General features: G+C 47.8%; 1 protein-coding gene across 2 annotated transcripts in view; it reads left to right on the plus strand.

Annotated features, from left to right (window-relative positions):
• BLK (BLK proto-oncogene, Src family tyrosine kinase) overlaps positions 1 to 5,425 on the plus strand; it is a 50,182-nt gene extending 44,757 nt beyond the window's left edge. The window contains exons 11-13 of one of the 2 annotated variants that reach the window (XM_021294174.2): positions 541 to 691; positions 3,819 to 3,950; positions 4,326 to 5,419. In XM_021294174.2, the coding sequence (XP_021149849.2) occupies positions 541 to 691; positions 3,819 to 3,950; positions 4,326 to 4,534 (492 nt within the window). In that variant the 3' untranslated portion in view covers positions 4,535 to 5,419. Of the gene's footprint in view, positions 1 to 540; positions 692 to 3,818; positions 3,951 to 4,325 lie in introns of both variants that reach the window. The other variant, XM_065055626.1, reaches the window with a different exon arrangement.
• Positions 5,426 to 21,155: the final 15,730 nt, after the last annotated feature.

Here is a 21,155-nt window from a genome sequence, read left to right on the forward strand (position 1 = left end):
TCGGTCTCTTCTTCCAAGTAACAAGCAACAGGATGAGAGGAAACAGCCTCAAGTTGCACCAGGGGAGGTTTAGGTTGGATATTAGGAAAAAATTATTCAGGGAAAGGGTTGTCAGGCATTGGAACAGCCTGCCCAGGGCAGTGGTGGAGTCACCATCCCTGGAGGGGTTTAAAAGATGTGTAGATGAGGTTCTTAGGGATGTGGGTTAGTGACAGTGTGAGATTGACATTTGGGCTTGATGACCTTGAGGGTCTCTTCCAACCAAAACGATTCTCTGCTTTTATGATTCTATATGCACTTGTACATGGGCAATACCTATTTATGTATGTGTGTACCTGTCTACATGTTTATCTATCTGTCTCTTGATCTATCTGTCCGTGCATCCATCTATGGACCATGTATGCATGTCCATGTACATGGAGGCATGTGAGCAACCTTATACACACACTGTGTTTTTGTAAAGGTGGGTGAGATGAAGGCAGGATAGCTTGTTGTCATGGGGAGCCGACTGACGCAGATGGACTCTTCCTCCTCTCCCAGGTGGCAGAGGGAATGGCCTACATCGAGAGAATGAACTCCATCCACCGCGACTTGAGAGCCGCCAACATCCTCGTCTCAGAGACCCTTTGCTGCAAAATTGCTGATTTTGGCCTGGCCAGGATCATCGAGAATGAATACTTGGCGCAAGAAGGTGGGTGTTGTTCCCAGGGTTGACTCACCAACACATGGCCTTTGTCTCCAATCCTCCTGTCACACAGACGTGCCAAGATATGAGACATCCAAGATCTGTGCTGGGACACGGGACACCATCACTGATGGTGTGAGACCAGAGGTCCCATGGCTGCCATTGTCAGCACCCTGGCAGCGGGCAGAGCCAGTAAAAGAGGCAAAAACAGGGTCCCAAGAGTGGGGGACAATAAAGAGCAAGTGAGGTTTGCAGAGGGAAATGGGGAAAAAAACGTATTTTGGCACAATTTGGGGGAGTCCTGCTGAATCTCCGGTTGTGTTACCAGAGAAATTTGGCCTCTGCTGATGGTACCTGCTGCCTGTGCTGGTGTGTTCACACTGAGTCAGTCTGGAGGGAAGGAAATAGCAGCGTAAGTTGGTCACTGCAGCCTGTGGGGATGCAGGTGGGAGCTGGAGCCACAAATCTGGACCTGTAGGCATTTTCCAGATGTCTTGGGCAAACCGAGCCCAGAGGAGGTCGGGTCCCTTCCATCACAGAGGGACAACTTGCAAAACTTGGGAGAAGGTGTGCAGCTTGGCAGGTATTTCTCATAGGAACAGAGTGCCTTGAGCATCCAAAACAAAAACAGAAACGAACAGACAAAAAAGGAAAGGAAGAGGAAAGGAAAGGAAAGGAAAGGAAAGGAAAGGAAAGGAAAGGAAAGGAAAGGAAAGGAAAGGAAAGGAAAGGAAAGGAAAGGAAAGGAAAGGAAAGGAAAGGAAAGGAAAGGAAAGGAAAGGAAAGGAAAGGAAAATAATAAAATAAATAAATTGAAATAAATAAATTAAAAATAAAAATAATTTAAAATAAATTGAAATAATAAAATAAAATAAAATAAAAATAAAATAAAATAAAATAAAATAAAATAAAATAAAATAAAATAAAATAAAATAAAATAAAATAAAATAAAATAGTCATACAACCCCCAATATCCTTCATGTTAATTTTAAATCTCCTTATGACTCCACCTGCAAAACTAAGACTCTTCCTTAGGCTGAGTCTCTGAACTGGTGCAGGAAACCTTGTCCAGAAGATGTGACAACTGGTTTGGTGGTGCAGAGGTCCACCTACAGCCATTGGACCACAGGGTTAAGTCCAATTCCTCCATTGGCAGCTGCTTCTCTGTACTTTGAGGTCAGGTATGAGATTGTGTCATTCAGATTGTGAAGAGTCTTTATAGAACACCAGGGAAACAAATGGAAAGGACTGAAATAAAACAACTAAATCTGGCAAAAGTGGCTCTTATCAAAAGATTTTCAAATTTTGGAAATCACTCCTTTCTCGAGAGTTGGGTTAAAGCTAAAATTCCCCATAGAGAATATTCTGGGGAAAGAAAAATGAATAGATTTTTTTTCTCTTATAAGACATGGAAATTTTCTTTCATTTTGCTGTTCCCAAAATACTTTATGATACATATTATGCCCATTTCAACATGTAAAACTATTTCACAGTACTAAAAGCTCACAAATGCAATTTGTGGAATGTCATGAATGGGTACGGTGATAATGCTGCAATTTTTGAGGCATTTTTTAGCATTAAGAGAAGTTTTGATGAAATTAATACAGTTCTGTTAAAATACCCAAAGGAGCTACATTTCCAGTGGAAACGAGTTCCTATCAGCATTTTTCCAGACAGATTTAATGTGAAATAACAACTGCCCCACCATCTACTTTGAACAATTTCCACTTCACAGATTGCATTTCCGAGCCTCCTCAGTCTACCTGTCAGAGTGTGATGTGCAAGAACAAAGGCACTAATTTCACACATCCCGTTTGGTCTTTCAGTCCTGAAATAAAAATGTGGCTTCCTCTGCAGCCTTTAACACATTCAATTCCTACTTATCAAGGTATTTGGAGACATTTTTTTTTGCATTAGCTAAACTGAAATTTCAATCTTATGGTCATTGCTGTCCATAGTGTGCAAAAAAAGAACTTGGTGGACAAAAGAAAATGGGACTTCTTTTATTTTTAAATACACATGTAGCTTTAAGAACTGGATAATTTCTATTTGCTTCATCATTTATGTACTTTTGCTCAAAACAGCCACCTTGCAGTGAGTGATTTTGTACAGAATTAAATCCTACTGTTGTTGTCATCTTATAAAGCCACTCAAGGAATTGGCTTTGAGTAGCACAGAGACATAGTTTGGGCCACAGCGCTGGTCCACGTTACCATTCCTGGCTCCATTCCTGAGACCCCAGTGCTAAACACACAAGTGATGCAAAGGTGTTCTAAGATTGCAGATTCCTCCAACTTCTTCAGTAAAATAGTTCACCTATGTTTTTTTAATCTGCATATTATCAGTGACCTCATGCACCTTTTTTTTTCACTGTTTCACCTCTGTGGATCCGTATCTATAGGTGTTTATAAGCATATAATGTTTACATGTATGATGTTTATAAACATATGAAAGAAGACTTTAAGACAAAATAGCCTTGATTGCACTGGGGAAAAGAACCAAGAAAGGCAGAGATGCAAGGCAGAAATGACCTTTTAATAAATGCAGAAGATAGGCAGCAGTTACTAGAGAACTGGGGACATTTAGCCTGGAGAACAGGAGCTGAGGGGAGACCTTCTTGCCCTCTGCAACTGCCTGAAAGGAGGTTGGAGCTAGGGGGAGTCAGGCTCTGCTCCCAAGGAACAAGTGATGAGATGAAACTGCCTCAAGTTGCGCCGGGAAGGCTGAGATTTGATCTTGGGAACAATTTATTTCTGGAAAGGGCTGTCAGGAATTGGAACAGGCTGCCCAGGGCAGTGGTGGAGTCCCCGTGCCTGGAAGAGTTGAACAGATGCAGAGGTGAGGTTCTCGGGGACATGGGTCAGTGCCAGGCGTGGGGTAATGGTTCAACTCAATGATCTTGAGGGTCTTTGCCAACCAAAATGATTCTAGGAAATTCTGTGAAAGTGTCTTCCTCTGGTCTTATCTCCATAACTCCATGGCACCATCAAGAAGCCCCATGAGAGCCTCCTGATGCAGGCAACAGCCTGCAGGACCCAGGGCTAAGTTTTGAGGGGCTGCTTTTCCATGCCTGCAAGAGCAGAGGGAGATGCTGTACCTCCATGTGCTATTTCTCTTTTCTTTCTCCTCACAGGTGCCAAATTCCCGATCAAATGGACAGCACCAGAGGCCATTAATTTTGGAGTTTTCACCATCAAATCTGATGTGTGGTCTTTCGGGATCCTCCTGACAGAAATCATAACCTACGGCAGGATCCCTTACCCAGGTACGCTGTGAACACGGGATGAGTGAGCATCAGTTTCAAAGCGTTTAGCGCTGCTTTACACTTGGAGACACGTACCCAAGCACATACATGTGTGCCCAGACATACACCCGTGTCTCTTCATGCTGCATTTCCTTTTCTGGGCTCTCATAAATGTCATTTGTAGTTGTGAAAGCCAAAACCTACAGAGGGGAGTCAGGGAGGGGGCAGAGGGATGGAGGGGGGAGTGCAGCCTTGAAGAAAGGATGGTGCGCAGATATGGCCCAGCATAGCAGTTCCTCACACTCCTCCAGCCCCGACTGGATGTGACCTAATGTGACCACTGATCTTCTCCACCAGGGTGCTGAATAACTCCTGTTGGGTTGTGTTTTCCTCCAGGAATGACCAACCCAGAGGTGATTCGCAACCTGGAGCGGGGTTACCGCATGCCCTGCCCTGACATGTGCCCCGGTGAACTCTACAACATCATTCTGAAATGCTGGCGAAACAAGCCAGAGGAGCGCCCGACCTTCGAGTACCTGCAGTCAGTCCTTGAGGACTTTTACACTGCCACGGAGAAGCAGTATGAGCCAGAGCCTCAGCAGTAAACCACGGTCCTGCCAGCACCTGGGGACAGACCTGGAGGAAAGCCACCATCTCACACAGCCTGGAGATGGCTCATTTCAGGCCTTTCCCTTTCTCCTGTGTGCCACCACGATGCGTTTGGAGATGGGGAATGAGCAGGGAGATGAGGGAAGTGGACGCTGCCAGCTCTGTGGTTATCATGGAGATTAACGAGGTGGCTGAGAGCTGGCACAGCTCCTTCCTCATCCACCTTGGAGGTCTGTACTCATTTCATGGACATTGTCTCTACCACGAAGGACAGTGGACTCCTTCATGACTCACACAGATAAAGTAAAGCCCCTCAGCCCTGCAACTGCATCCCCAAGAAGTGGGGCCCATGGCTGGGGTGATGGTTGGGGTGCGGGTGAACAATCTCCCCCCTCTTCTGAAGCCATTGCTGGCAATACTACAACCCCCTTCATGCTACAGGCAGGGATGGGACTGTGTCCTTTCTGCACCTTCTTGAGCTGCACCAACCCCCCAAGTTCTGGAGCAATCTCTCCAAGTGGTGTCACCCCTCTGCCCGAAGCCAATAATAAAGAATGGTATAAGACCACTGTGCATTTCTTCATTTGGGTTTCAGGGTGAGAATAGGTCCTTGGACTTCTCGTTCCCACCCCCAGCCCATGGAGGAGAAGGAGGAGAGGACATGGAGCTCCCCGGCAGCTAGGGGTGACGCTGGGGTGATACCCGGAGGGATGCCCGGGAGGTACCCGAATAACCGCCGGCACAGAAGAGATGGAGCCCGGAGTGAGGAGAGATGTTCGTGATGTGGCCACGAGGTGTCCCTCCTTCCCCGAAAATATGGGTGGCTCCTGTCAAAAATAAACAAACCCCAAAATTACAAAAAATACCCTCCTTGCTTTGCTGAGCCCTTCACTGCCCAAACTCCTAATGCAGTGACCGTGCATCATGCCAGCCCCGCAGCAGGTCCACATCCAGCACCAGGAGGGTTCAAATGCCCTTTCCATGCTCTCGAATACATCTGGGACCCCCTTCTCTAAGGTTAATGGCCATGTCAGGCTGCAGGGTGGTCTCCAATCAGTAGTCAGTTGGGTTGTGGGGGGTGGACGATGAAGAAATAAGGCAGAGATGACACACTGAAAGGGTGTGAGGACCAGGTTGGGACCCAGGTGGATCCCCCTTCAAGTTATAGAGCTGAGCAGCAACTCCTTGGGGTGCTTGGTCTGCTCTTTTCTACACCATGAACCAGAACTTAAGTGGTGAACCAGATTTTGAGTCTTGCTCTAGGGAGAGCTTCTCATAGTGTAATGTCAACAGGATGATATGCAAAAGAATCACAGAATCCCAGAATATCAGGTGTTGGAAGGGACCTCAAAAGCTCATCCAGTGCAATCCCCCCACCGGAGCAGGAACACCCAGATGAGGTTACACAGGAAGGTGTCCAGGTGGGTTGGAATGTCTGCAGAGAAGGAGACTCCACAACCCCCCTGGGCAGCCTGGGCCAGGCTCTGGCACCCTCACTGAGAAGAAGTTTCTTCTCAGATTTAAGTGGAACCTCTTGTGTTCCAGTATGAACCCATTACCCCTTGTCTTACCATTGGCTGTCACTGAGAGGAGCCTGGCTCCATCCTTCTGACACTCACCCTTTATATATTTATAACATTAATAAAGTCTCAGTCTCCTCCAAGCTCAAGAGCCCCAGCTCCCTCAGCCTTTCCTCACACGGGAGATGCTCCACTCCCTTCAGCATCTTTGTTGCCCTGCGCTGGACTCTCTCCAGCAGTTCCCTGTCCTTCTGGAACTGAGGGGCCACAACTGGACACAATATTCCAGGTGTGGTCTCCCCAGGGCAGAGTAGAGGGGCAGGAGAACCTCTCTGACCTACTGACCACCCCCTTCTAACCCACCCCAGGTACCATTGGCCTTCCTGACCACAAGGGCCCAGTGCTGGCTCATGGTCATCCTGTTGTCCACCAGGACCCCAGGTCCCTTTCCCATACACTGCTCTCTAATAGGTCATTCCCCAACTTATACTGGAACCTGGGGTTGTTCCTGCCCACTTGCCCTTGTCATATTTCATTAAATTTTTCCCCAGGAAAGAAACAGCAAATATGACCCCTGTATTCCAGAAAAAATACCTGACCATCACCAACACTTGACACAGTTACCTGTGGAGAGCCTAGAAGGAAAAAGGAGTGAGAAGGTTCATAACAAATCTGTAGGGACAACAGTACTACCAGCTGCTACATTCACTCCAAGGCCTTGATCTTCAGTGCCATAACCTGTCCAACATCTGTGATGAAAAAAATCCCCCAATACAATGCCAACATCACTTCCCAAGTGTTCCAGACAGGACAATGTTGCTTGTGTCAAGGTGAGTGAGACTTTGCCTTACTTCAAGTGCTGTTTATCCCTCCATTGCAGACCCACAGCTGGGAGAAAGAACATGGTGGGACTGGTTTAGTATTCACAGGAGGCCATAGTCTTTGGAGATGGCTGTTTTTTACAGCTTGGAATTGTCATTCCCTGCACCCTCAGGAGTGAAGGAGGCTTTAATAGCAGAAAATAGGTGTCTCAGGCACAGGAGGAGGGGAATGGGGCGAGACGATCCAGCCTCAGAAATCCTAGGTCTAGTGGAGACACCCTAGGGTGTCCAGGACGTTTTCACAGGGCTGGTGGATAGAGGTCTCTGGGAGACCTGCACCCCTCTAGGACTGCAGCTGGAGCTGGATGGGAAACCTGGGGTTGTTCAGGAGGTGGGATTTCACCCCCACAAAATGTCCAAAGCAGAAGGTGAATCAATCTCTGGTGTTTCAGAGCTCTTTTGTTATCCCACCTACGACACATCTGATCTGCAACTGCTTTCCACAGCGGATCCATGGGCAGCTTCACTCCTTGTGGAAGATGACGAAGTTTCCTTCCAAACATTTCTGTGAGAAGTCATCTTCCAGTTCATCATGAAGAACTGGAGAGTAGCCATGTGGCCAGGGTTCCTACATGGTTAGACATAAAGACACATAGATGATGTTCTTAGGGACTTGGTTTAGCAGCAGTGTTAGGTGAACGGTTGGATTAAACGATTTTGAGGGTCTCTTCCAACCAAAATTATTCTATGATTCTAGATCAAACCATCAGAAACCTCATCCAACCACCTCCATTTTAACAACATGGTTCCTGGGCCTCCTGAACCCAGTGCTAGTAGGTTCTAGTGCTAATTTAAGATGGAACAAGCTTGGTCCACTTGTTTCATGGTTCCAAGGGACAAGATGTATGTGCTATAACTATACAAAGCCAGTTTTGAACAAGAAGCATTGATTAGTTGTTTATTCAATGATTTCACTGGAGATGAAGAAACAGCCTTTCCCCTTGCTTGAACTCCATCTTGATCTTTCACATGTACCAGGAACTCCATGCAGAAGTAAGAAATTTCTATTAATGAGATGACACACTGCAAATAAATACAGATGAATGATATATGATGCCTTGGCTGCAAGTATTTTATTGAACAGAAAACTGGGAATTATTTGTGTTGGAATAAAACAGGAAGAAGAGTTACAGGGTTTTTTCTAAGCACTTGTGCATGGCTTTATCAACCAAGGCCAAAGAGTCAAGCAGTGTAGCTCAATTTAGAAAGGAAATGGATATTTTTATGGCAAATAGGAGCATGTGGCCAAGACCAGGGTGAACTTAACAGACTGTGAGTTTTGTTTCTTTTGCAATGGAAACTTTAGAATTTTATTCATGCTGCACAAATATTTGTTGAATTTTGTTCCCTGTCCTGCCTGTGATAAATGGATAGGACAGACACTCACCTGGCTGCATAGTCATACGTTCTTCCACCACAAAGCCATTGCAGATGACACTGGCAACTCCTCTCTTGCTTAAGGGAGTGGGACTGGAGGCTGTGCCACCACCTTGAGTCTTTCCAGGGGATGGAGGGAGACCATGAGTCCCATGAACAGCCATGGTTCTATGCAATAGCCACCAAAACCAATGGGAAATGGACCCACAGCTCCATCATAGCAGAGGTCATTCAGTTAGGGAGAAAAGGACCTGTACTCCAGTCTTCATCCTGGACATGTATATCTCCATTAACTGGAGAGAGTTCAGAGAAGGGTGACAAGGCTGGTGAGGGGTCTGGAGCACAAGTGTGATGGGGAACGGTTGAGGGACCTGGGAGGTTCAGCCTAGAGAACAGGAGGCTGAGGGGAGACCTTCTTGCTCTCTACAACTATCTGAAAGGAGGTTGTAACATGGAGGTTGTTGGTCTATCCTCTCAAGTAACCAGTGATAGGACAAGAGGAAATGGCCTCAAGTTATGCCAGGGGAGTTTTAGGTTGGATATTACGAACAATTTCTTCCTGGAAAGGGCTGTTGGTCAATGGAACAGGCTGCCCAGAGCAGTGGTAGAGTCACCATCCCTGGAGGGGTTTAAAAGATGTATAAATGAGGTTCTTAGGGACATGGTTTAGTGCCAGTGTTGGGTTAATGGTTGGACTCTATGAGCTTAAGGGTCTCTTCCAACCAAAATGATTCTATGATTCTATCAGGTACTTCAGTCAAAATGCCAGGTGAGAAGTGGGGTGCCATCTCCTGTGACCTCCAGCCCAGGAGACAACTGTATTCCAGGAGGCCAAGACATCTCCAATGGTGCCAGAAAGCTCTGCAGGAGGTCCCTCACCCCCATGTCTACCTGGCAGCCTAAGAGGTGTCTTGTCACCATGGGTGAGCTCCAGTCAGAGACTCACAGGTGAGTCTTGGAGCAGGAAAAAGGTGGTAAAAGTGGTCCCAGTTCTCACACTCAGCTTGTGATTCTTGAGTGATCTGCAGCAAGGACTCTATCACTCACACAAATAGCTCAGTTGTGAGAACCCTGTGAAGCTATATGAGAAGAGCATGTTTATTTTGTGCAGGCATGGGGCTGTGCAAGGTGTTTTCACAGAATCACAGAATGCCAGGGATTGGAAGGGACCTGGAAAGCTCATCCCGTGCAATCCCCCTGCCGGAGCAGGAACACCCAGATGAGGTTACACAGGAAGGTGTCCAGGCGGGTTGGAATGTCTGCAGAGAAGGAGACTCCACAACCTCCCTGGGCAGCCTGGGCCAGGCTCTGCCACCCTCACTGAGAAGAAGTTTCTTCTCAGATTTAAGTGGAACCTCTTGTGTTCCAGTATGAACCCATTACCCCTTGTCTTACCATTGTTTTTACAAGACAAGAGGCAATTTCTGCTGGAAATAGAGTACAAACTCTGAATGGCCAAGACATTGGTTAACAGGATTACCTAATGATATGTATCTTGCACAACAACAAAGACAGTCCTTTGATTTCTTCCCCAGGTACCAGATGGTCTTTCCAAAGACCACTGGAATGGTCTTTGCAATTCTCATATGGAAAAACTCAGACCACCATTATTAGTCTTGGCTACTGCTTTCCCATGCAGCCTTGGTCCTGTTACTTCACCCCCACCTTCTGTCTGAACTTTCATCTCTGCAAGTAGTGTCTGGTGTTCTGTTGGTGTTGGGTTCATCTGCATTAACACCCTGTTTGCAAGTGGTTTGAAGTGCTGGAGAGGAGGTTTCTGTGGTATTTCTCAGTTCTTCACCTACAGATGTGGAAATACACCCCTGGCTTCAGTGTAAAACCTTCTGCAGGCAATAACTGTGCACTGTGACATCGTAGCAGAGCAGAAAGTGCATCTGGAAACTTGGAGCCAGATTCAGGGGGTGAGACAGGCATGGAAAAATCAGCAGGTGCTCAGAGGAGAGAGGTGGGAGCAAGAAAAAGAGAGAAGGAAAACCAGTGAGAGTTCAGGAGGGTGGTGAGCAGCAACGCTGACGTGGCTTCTCTGATGTCTCATAAGGTGTGAACTACAGCTGAGTTCATCACCAGCCATTCATCACTATGTGGATTTTCTCATGTCTGATAAAAGATCAAGCACAGCATACACCACAGGCTTTCCTGAGTGTCTTTAGGAAGTTGGGTTAAAATCAGAGCAGGACAAGAATTATAGAATGTCCTGAGTTGGAAGGACCCACAAGGATCATGGAGTCCTACTCCTGTCCCTGCACAGGACAACCCCACAGTTCACACCATGTGTCTGAGAACATTGTCCAGTCTCTTCTTGAACACTGTCAGGCTTGGGGCTGTGACACCTCCCTGGGGAGCCTGTTCCAGTGTCCAGCACCTCTGGGTGAAGAACCTTTTCCTAATGTCCAACTGAGATGAAAGAAGAGAGCAGCGAGAAGGAAAAGGAGGGAGTGCAAGGCCCTATCTAGAGGATAAAGACCTAGGGTTTCTCAAGTAAGGCTCTTCTACCCTCTTCTGTCTCCTCATGCTGTATTAGCACCCCAATCTGCCTGACTCTGGTTCACACTGCAACCCTGTATGTGCAGGACTCACCAGGGCAAGGGTAAAGAAGAAAAGTCCACTACATTTCCAGATCTCTGGCTAATGGGGGAGCTGGTACCCTTTTTGGGAAGGAGGTTGCCCAGCAGGCAGAGGCTTGCGTCTGCTTTAACAGGCTGCAGATGGACTCTGGAGCTGTGAGGCGATGGGTTTGGCTGACGGGTGTAAAGCAGAAACAGAGCAGAGATGTATTGAAGTCACATCCTGGGAAATTTGTTTTTTTCAGTGCCATCCCAAGCCAGGTTTGGTCCTGAGCAGAACAGCATTGGCAGGAAAAGTATCACCAACAGTGCACACTGGCACGTGCCAGGAGCTCAGGACCTCCCGCAGGGTGATAAAGAGCCTGTCAACCTGAGGATCTAGGTGTCCCTACCTGCTTCATGCATGACATGGTGCCTGGAGCTTGCCACACTGACACCAAAAAGTGAGGAAGGGATTCCAGGGAAGGGAGGTGGTGAGGAGACCTCACCTTGCTCTGGTTTACCTCCACCCGCCCACAGCCGAGCAAATATCCCCTGGCAAATACTGCAGAGCAAACAAGGGCATCAGAGTCCTGCCAGGCTGAGCTCTGGTCTCCAAGCTTCTTCACCAAAGGGAACGATGACCACTTTTTTCACCAGGAGGGCCAGAAAGCTCACTAGCCTAGTGTTTACAGCCAGGGGAGACTTCATCTGGCTTGTTTCTCCAATAAGAAGTCTTGGTTCAGAGCACCCCCATGGGCTGGTGAAGCTCCAGGCTGGGTCTGAAAAGCGTGGGGCCCATTCCTGAGCACACCTTAACCAATGGAGAGGTTGGGAACATGCGTCACAGCCAGGATGTGTGGGTGGCAGAGAGCAGAGATGTGTTACTGATGTGACGCAGAGTGCCCAGCAAATCTGCCCAAGAAAAGGCCCCTTCATCCCCACCAGCATCTCAGCACAGCATCCCATCTCTGCCAGCAGCCAGACAAACCATAGAATCATAGAGTCATAGAATCACAGAATGGTTTGATTTGGAACGGACCTTCAAAGCTCATCCAGAGCCACCCCTGCCATGAGCAGGGACATCTTCACCAAGCTCAGGTTGCTCAGAGCCCCGTGAAGCCTGGCCTGGGGTGTCTCCAGGGATGGTTCATCCACCACCTCTCTGGCCAACCTGGGACCGGCTCTCGCCACCATCAGTGTCAAAAATTTCTTCTTTATGTCTTTCCTGAATGAAGTCCTGTAAGTGATGCACAGTGCAGGATGCTGCAAACTCTGTGGAGGGGTGTGAGGAGGGCGTGCAGGGTGGGTGAGCACTTCCAGGTGCCCGTGGAGAGGTGACATCCACATGTACTTACTCAGCCCCAGTGATAGTGTCCACTGTGGGGACTATTTGAGTATTGTGGTGGACAGCCTTCTGGACAACTCAGTCCATGCCAAACAATTACATTCAAAGTTTCAACCCTGAACTTGGAGAGGAGGTTTGGGTACACTAGGCTGCCTTGGGACAGGTTTCTCCCAGGGGTTGCTGCAGCCAGTGTCTTGTCAGATCTGTATCACTCTTTCCTTATCACCACGTGCCACCTGAAAATATCTGGACAAAACTGAGTATTTCACAGAGAAAACATGCTCACTCAAATTGAAGCTGTCAGGAAGACTCTTGGCATGGACAACAAAAGAAGTGTAGAAGAGATTCATACCAAAGAATCTAGGGGTTTGGTGGACTTCTTGGGGCAAAACCTGGACATTTGGAATACCAAATGCCCAGCCTAGTGGTTAGTGCCTTGGAGAACAGCTATTGGGATGAAACTTGTATGCTAGAATATCCTTTCTGAGGGAAGGTCCGTAGCATGAGCTCTGTCTTTATCAGATGCCACAGGAGCTGAAAGAGATGTTGTGAATGCCCCAAATGCAGAACAAGCTTCAGATTGGAGGAGGCAGCTTGTTAGACAACAGGGAATCCAACTGAAAGGGTCCCCTCACTGTCGATAACCAGCCAGCTAACCCACATTTTCCAAAACACCTCATGGATGGTCCTTATTTGGACTTATTTGGACTTACTAGGTCCCATTTGAACCATAAAAACATTTCCAAAATCTCTACAATATTGAAACAGTGGGAAAAAAATACTTCTCCAAATCGTCTCTCTGTACCTTGAACCACCGCATGCCCCTGTGGCCTATCTACAACAAGATCCCATACAAAGCTTTAGAGAGCAAGAGTTTTATTCCAGTCTCTGATTATGTCTTGCAGCTTTCATTCTGGATTTTCCTTCCCAAAGATGCCACTATTTCGAGGAAATTCTTCATAGTGAGGTGCAAAACGGAGGTCCCTGGAAGCAAGTCAAGGTGCTGAGTCCTTTTGGCAGTCAAGCCTGGACAACGTGGACCTCAGGATGAGGATTTTTTTCTTAGCTGTCATGTTGATACCCAACTCAGCTATTAACAATACACCTATCTTTTGGCCCCATGAGGGCCTGAAATATTATTACTTCTGGATTTAGACGTTGTGGTGGTCACCACTTCTGTATCAAGGGCCAGCAGGCAGCAACAGGAACGTGGACTGCAATTACCCACTGGTAGTGGAGTTTTTGAAGGATAAAACCAATAAATGTGATAAGGAGGGTCACATTCTGAGGAAAGTTCAATGTGTGTAGGTGGGAGGCTGCTCATGAGGACCCATTTGGCCAGAAATGGCAGCTATAGCCATATTGGTGTCTGGGAATGAAGATGACTAGTTTGGACCTATCTGCTCCACTGGCATTTGATGATCATATATCTGCATCCCTCTGTGTATGACATTAAGAGGTAATGCAGTCAGTTTTCTGAATTTCCCTAGAATTTGAGTGTCTGCCTGGTGATTCTGAGCAAACAGCAGAGGAACAACTCCAGATTAGGAATTTCAGTGTATTTCCAAGTGGAGAGTGGCATGTAGGAACCCAGCCCAGAGATGAGCTCACCTATTTTATTTGGGAAGAAACCCTTGCAAGAAAGATCTGGCCTGGCCTCCAGGTTCCCCTCTGAAAAGTGATGTGAGCAATAACAAACCTTCTTCCCACTGAACCCTACATGCATGGACTGATACTCTCCCCTGCCCCACAAGTTATGAGTCCCAGCCAGGGCCCCAGTTCACCCATAGAGATATATTAGGAAGGGTAAAGACTGGAGCTATATGGGGCAGTGATCATTGCTATAGGACACCCCCCTTGCAAAGAGGAAAGGCAGAACACAGAGAACCTCCAAGCCATAGAGATAAGTCTTGACTGGAGGTATTTAAAAGATGCATAGATGAGGTTCTTAGGGACATGGGTTAGTGACAGTGTGAGGTTAACAGCTGGACTCCAAGATCTTGAAGGTCTCTTCCAAGCAAAATGATTCTATGATTCTATGATTCTACGATTCTATGATTCTATGACTGCGGCATGTGCTCTTGCAAGCAGAGGGTTGTTCACCTGCCCTGAACAGGTAAATGTGAGAACCTTTACCCAGATCAAGTCTTCAGAACTGTCCTGTCCTGTCCTGTCCTGTCTAGGAGTTCAGAAATGAATATGATAACAAGCCCTTCTGCACTTAAGTTGGACACTGCTCTACAGCAAGGGTGTGCTCTGACCTTCCTTCTCTACCAGCAATTTGCCTTTGCCAGCTTCATCAAATGACCTTTGCCATTTTTAACCAAGGGCCTCAAGGTCCTGCTAGAGCCATTATGGGTCGTCTTGACTCTGCAGTACCTTAAATTTTTGAGCCCACTCATTACAGCTGTGGTGGAAAACAAAAAAAAGTACCTGGTCTGTCCTCTGACCCTGAGGCCAGCTAGCCTGGTATGGCCACTTTCACACTATTAAATTCTCTAAGCCTCCAGAATAGGGTGGACATATGTAAACTATATTTTGGGAATGGTCTCTGTTGTGTGCTGACTCTTGACTGATGCCAAGAGATTGTGTGGGTCTGTGCTGGTTGAACTGGGCCAAGATGATGCTAGGAGTATGTTAACAATTTAGTACTGCAGATTATCAAATTGCTGACTGTGTTGAATTTACTAGTACAGATATATCTACTAAGCCCAATTTTGCCTGAAATCACCAGCATTGGTTTTCATCCAATGGACAGAGCCACCTCGCTCCATGGGCCAGAACCACAGAGAAGCTAGATCAGCCCAGCTGAACAGACTGGAGAAAAGCACCTCTGCCATCTATGGGCTGGCAATTGTTTATCCCAGGTGTTTAGATGCTCATATAGGTTGGGGTCTAAATGGGCCAGGAGCCCCCTGTGTAGACTGTATCTCTAGATCTCCTCTCCTTGAGCTGTGCAGGATCGCCACACAGCTCACGTCACACCGTAGGTGGTCCTCCAGCCCCACCGCATGGTCGCTTCCCTCTGATAACTCCGAGGTCTTAAAGGTCAACCCAAGGGCAGCGGGTGGACATGTATCAACCAGCTTCGACATGCTGCACTCCAGGAGTAGCTGTGTTTAGACCCAGCGACTCTCTGATCTTCAATAACCTGGCAGCAGCTTGTAAACACTGCGCTTGACGTGATAGCATCCTCAGTGAGCAATTTACACCCTTCCCCCCAGTCCTTCTACCCTCTCTTCACTCCCACAGCATTGGGAGGCTGATGGAGAGGCATGCTTGGAGCTAAAATCGCTAAAATATGCTCACCTTGCGGCTGAGAGTCAGCTAAGGTGAGTTGGGGAAGACTGAAGGGCTGGGAGCACTTGTGTATGTGTCTTCCATGCACAGCTTTGAGTATGTGGTGCTAGAGAAGCATTCCTAGGTGCTTCTAAACCATTGCCTTAGTTTGTCTCTTATGTATCTGTCCTAAAAAGGGTAGGATGGTGGAAGATTGTAAAACCTGTATCTGTAACATCCTAGCCCCAAGATGTGACTTGCAAATCTAAGGCTATATGTTGGGATATAAAGCAACACCCACCAGGCTGGTGGTCTGAACATGCCTCCTGTTTCTCAGCCTCAGTTTCCTCAGATCTGAGTCCTGGGGACCAGCTGTATTTTACTCAGGGGGTTCCTCACAGCCTTCTCCCCCTTAGATGCTGTGAGAGTCAGTCCGAAGATGGAGCAGTATTTGCCTGAACATCGCCATCAAGAACTTAGAGAACTGAAGCTGAGACCGAAAGAACAGATGGACAACGAATTGGAGAGAGGCCCGAGGAGAAGCATTGTGTTGCACTGTTTCTCCGATTCAGGGGGGCTGCTACTAACAATGGCTGCTGTGTGGACTTCAACTGCTGCTTCAGCCAAACCAGCCCCAGCCTCCTGAAAGTGATTGTTATGAGGGTCTCTTCAACCCAGAAACAATAGCTGCCGTCCAGAAGATGTGTTCTCACCTGCAGCCTCAGTTACACGTGTCCCCCACCTGCTCCCCCAAACAATGGCCAACGACAAGGAGCATGCCCAGAAGCTCGCCAAGGGTCCTGAGGTCACCCAATGGACCAGAGAAAGACCCCTGAATGCTGGACATGTAAGTGTTGGCAAAAGAAAGCGTGAATCTTTCAAGCCTGCGCAGTATGAGCCTGGGTTGTGAGACTGGGCTAAAACAATGGGAGCAAGGGAGGGTGAAGAAGCATAAAAGGTGACTCCAGAATGGACATCTTTGAAGATTTTCCCGCCAGAGGATCCCGACCCACGATGGAGGATCGGCAGGACTCCACGGGACCGGAGACCAGAGGGAGCTTCTGGAACTGGACTGGTAATAAACGCAACCTCATTTCTCATCTTTACCTTTACTTTTCCTCGTTTCTTTCCCCTTTCTCTTTCTTTCTCTCTCTATCGTGTGCCGCTTTACAGGCAAATTAATAAAGTAACACTGCTTGATTGAATCATAACCCCTTGGCATTTTGGTCGCCTTAATTTTGCGCTTTGAGATCAAGGTAAAAGAACCATCACGAGTCCATCGACAAATGGACCGTGACAGATGCACAAAGATATCTGCAAGGCCAGGCTGGATGGGGCTCTGAGCAAACTGATCTGGGTGAAGATGTCCCTGCTCATCACAAGGGGTTAGACTAGAGCTTTGAAGCTCCCTTCCAATCCATACTATTCTATGATTCTGTATCAGGATGATTTGCCACAGAGAAAATGCCCAACTGCTGTCCTTTCTGAAGCAGGAGGAGATCATAAAGATGGATGGAAGGAAAGAGGACTGCCACATTGCTCTGTCTTATACTGAAACATGGAAAAAACCCCTTTGAACCGCCACCTCCCAGTTGTCCACCCTGCTGAATGTGGCACAGGTCTGGCTTGGCCTGGCTAGCACTGGCCCAGAGGAGTCCCAGCCATGGTTTGAAGGTTCTCACAGGCCGGGGACCGTTCCCAACAGCCATTTTGAATGTGACCATCTTTTCCTGAAGGGGATGAGAGCTTGAAAGGATGGATCCCATCCATGCTGGTCTTCAAGACCAGAGGGTGAATGTACTCCCTGTGTTCCCATTCACTTCCACCTGGGAAGAAACTGAAGTGTGAAGGCAGGAGAAATCAAAGGGCTCCCCAGGCAAAATCCCCCCCTTCCCTTCTCCCCTAGCAAAGCAGCGAGGTGAAGGCCATGGGACAGAGCCCAGCTGTGCCTGGTTATTTCCAACGCAGTTTCCCATGCAATCCTTGCTGACGGCCCCGCTCCCCCTCCTCCTCCTTCTCCTCCTCATCCTCCTCCTCCTCCTCCTTCTCCTCCTCTTGCTTCAAGCAGGGCTGCAAAACAAGCCGACCGTATCCCTGCTTGCTCCAGAGCTGTTCCTCAGACCTCAAGGTAACAGTCGGTGCACATCTGCGCCCTGGCCCCCCCGCACACCCATCTCCTCCCCACCGGAATGTTCTGTACCCGGGCACAGGAGCGTCACGGGGGGGGAGCTGCCTGCGTCAGGCTCTCCTGCCGCAGGGACCTTGACTTGTGTCTGGGAGCGGGAAGGACAGGCCAGGGCTGCGCTTGCAGACAAGTGTGCAATGATCATGGAATCATAGAACCATAGAATCATTTTCGTTGGAAGAAACCCTCACGATCATCAAGTCCAACCATTAACTCAAATTTGATACTAAACCATGTCCCTAAGAGCTCATTTATGCGTCCTTTAAACCCCTCCAGGGATGGTGACTCCAGCACTGCCCTGGGCAGCCTGTTCCAATGCCCAACAGCCCTTTGAGGAAGAAATTGTTCCCAAGGTCCAACCTCAACCTCCCCTGGCACAACTTGAGGCTGTTTCCTCTGCTCCTGGCGCTTGTTCCTGGGGAGCAGAGCCCGACCCCCCCGGCTCCAAGCTCCTTTCAGGCAGTTCAGAGATCAGAAGGTCTCCCCTCAGCTCCTGTTCTCCAGATGAACCCCCCAGGTCCCTCAGCCGCTCCCATCACACTTGTGCTCCAGCCCCTCACCAGCTCCGTTCCCTTCTCTCAACTCGCTCCAGCACCTCAAGGGCTTTCTTGGTGTGAGGTGCCCAAAACTGACCCCAGGATTTAAGGTGCAGCCTCAGCAGTGCCCAGTACAGGGGGAGTAGTGGGGTTTGGGTGTGGGATGCTCCAGTCCAGAGTCCCCTCTCCAAGCTCCCAGCTCCAAGGTGATGCTTCACTGGGGAGTGCAGCAATTGTTTTGAAGGAAGGTGCCAGATACGCTTAGCAGAAGAATGAGCAGCTCCCACGGGATATTCTTCTAGACCCCACCTCCACTCAGACATAAGGATTTATGTCCCTTTATGTATTTTTTCAGATCTTGCTGTTATAACATTGGATTTTCTTTCTATCCATATAAACATTCACTCTGTTTTAACATGGATTGTAAACCCACCATTATCTGGCCCCCCATGACATCTTGTGGAAAGGATTTCCCCTGGTCCACAGCCCCAGTTGCTTGTTAGTGACAATGGCCTGAAACTGAATGAGGACAAGGAAACATTAAGGTCCTGTGATGCTTGCAGACCAGGTGCGGAAGTGCACTTGAACCTGCACAAGCTATGCACAGGATTAATGCCTCAGCCTTTGCTGCAGTACAGCCAGCCCACCCTTCACCGGTACTGGCAGGGGGAAAAAAGAACATTTTTCCATCCTGAAGAGAAAGCCGGTTCTTAGACAGAGAAAAGCCTCTCCATCCCTGGTCATCCACTGACCACAGCCTAGAGGAGGTCATGTCACCTTCTTCTGCCTCTTCTCCTTTGGCCTTTTCTCTGGGATACAACATCAGCAAGGCCCTAAGGGGCAGTCACCTCCTTCCTCCTCCCTACAGACTCAGAGCTGCTGGGACCTCCACCATGCATGAGCAGAGCAGCCACTTTGACCCACGTCCTTGAGAAGAAAACTCGAGGCACCAGGAAGAACCGCAATATCTCGGAGATAAAGCAGGACCTTGGTGGATCACCAAGACACATCTGAGCACCTAAAAACACCTCACTGCCCTGTGGCTTTCCAGACAAACTTGTTTCCATCTAAGCCACATGCCCTATGGTCCTCAGCAGCAGTCTTCACATAGCTCCCACCTTACCAAGCCCCCTCAGAAGCACCCTGGACAAGGCTAGATTTTAGGGTTCCCTATATCCACCTACCAGATCCCCAGCACAAGCTCCAAACTCACCTAGAACCCCTAGGTACACTTTGATTAAGCAATCAGTCCTCTAAAGCTCTTCACACTCAGCAAGGCAAAAACAACAACATTTTGGGGTGAAATACAATGTCTGCTTTGCCCAGCAATGCTTCTATTTGCTCACACCTCCTCCTCTTGTTCCAGGGGATGTCTACATATCTGTCTGGCTTGTGAGCTGCCTTTTCTCAGCACAAGTCAAGAGCACAAGAGGTTGGCCGCCACGTTGCTGAACGGATATGGGTAGGCAAGAAAAGGTTTGGCAGGGAGAGCTGACATTAACTGTTCGGGCTATTTAAAAAGGGTGATTTAATCAGCCGAGGTATTTCTGCCCAGCTCCGTGCACGGTACATTTGGCAGTTTGCTGGAATCGGACCAAGGTCTTTTATCAAGGGGAGCGAGAAAGGGAAGGAAAGGGCAAAGCAGATGCTGGTGTAGATGAAAAATAAAATAAAAGGAGGGCTTCCAAGGCTCTTCCATAAAGAAAAGCAAGGAAGAGAAAACAGAGTTAAAAATAATATCATGGCATGTTCTGGGCAGAGATACCAGCGTCCTACAAAAAATATACAGGTTTATGTTTTGCCAAGAGGGAAATAAAAGGGAGGATGAGGGAGGATGCTGAGGCTGTTCTTTGATTTGAAAATGAAGCAAGGCCAAAGAGCAGAGCCGGTCACTGGGATTTTTCAGCAGAATGTGCATTTTATAGCAAAAGTAAGCTGGGCTTGAAACCTGCCAAGCACAGAAATTTGCTCCTAGGGAGAAGGGCCAGATCTGTTAACATTGGGTGGTGAGCTACCAAATGCTGCTCAAATAGTACTGCAAAAAAACTGTGACAATCCTTGGATGTGGGTAAAAGGAGGTAGCGTGAACTCTGCTTTTTGCTCTCAATGGTCGGTGATTCAGTCACTGTTGCTGTCAAAAACAGTCGTCACCATATAAGCATGAACAGCCAATGTCATCCAAGAATTAAGTACTAACTGTCTGTCATTTGAGAGGGAGTTAGGTAAATGCATTCCTTTAAGAAGCTAACCATAAAGGCTTGTCTGGGAAGACTTTTGCACCATTCTAACTTTATCTCTTCAAAACAGCTCTGGGTTTTGTCTGAGCTGGCTGAGATTTTTCATGACAATCATTAATTCACTAAAAAACACAAGTTTTGGCAGATCAAGTCTCTTTGTAAGTTCAGGTCAAATTTGGCAAGTTATTTCAGCCAAAAAAAAAAAAAAAAAGGAGAAAACTTTGAAGCATTTTTTCAGAGTTTCAAAACGAAATTTCTTGCCTTTTCTTTCTTGTGCAATAGTTCTGCCTCAAAATGAAACTGTGATCTCATTATTCACCTTCCTGGGAGATTAAGTTATAAAACAACACAAAATGAAAAAATTGTTATAATTTCTCTTTCACTGGCAGAGAATGATCTGGATTCTTTGGGGGGATGAGGAAGGGATTGGTCCCCTAAACCAGAAGCCCATTCCCTGCTCACCATTACACCAGAGAATCACAGAACCCCAGAATGTCAGGGGTTGGAAGGGACCTGGAAAGCTCATGCAGTGCAATCCCCCCATGGAGCAGGAACACCCAGATGAGGTTACACAGGAAGGTGTCCAGGCGGGTTGGAATGTCTGCAGAGAAGGAGACTCCACAACCTCCCTGGGCAGCCTGGGCCAGGCTCTGCCACCCTCACCATGAAGAAGTTTCTTCTCAGATTTAA

This window comes from Columba livia, chromosome 3 (genome assembly GCF_036013475.1).
Source record: "Columba livia isolate bColLiv1 breed racing homer chromosome 3, bColLiv1.pat.W.v2, whole genome shotgun sequence".
Taxonomy (NCBI): domain Eukaryota; kingdom Metazoa; phylum Chordata; class Aves; order Columbiformes; family Columbidae; genus Columba; species Columba livia.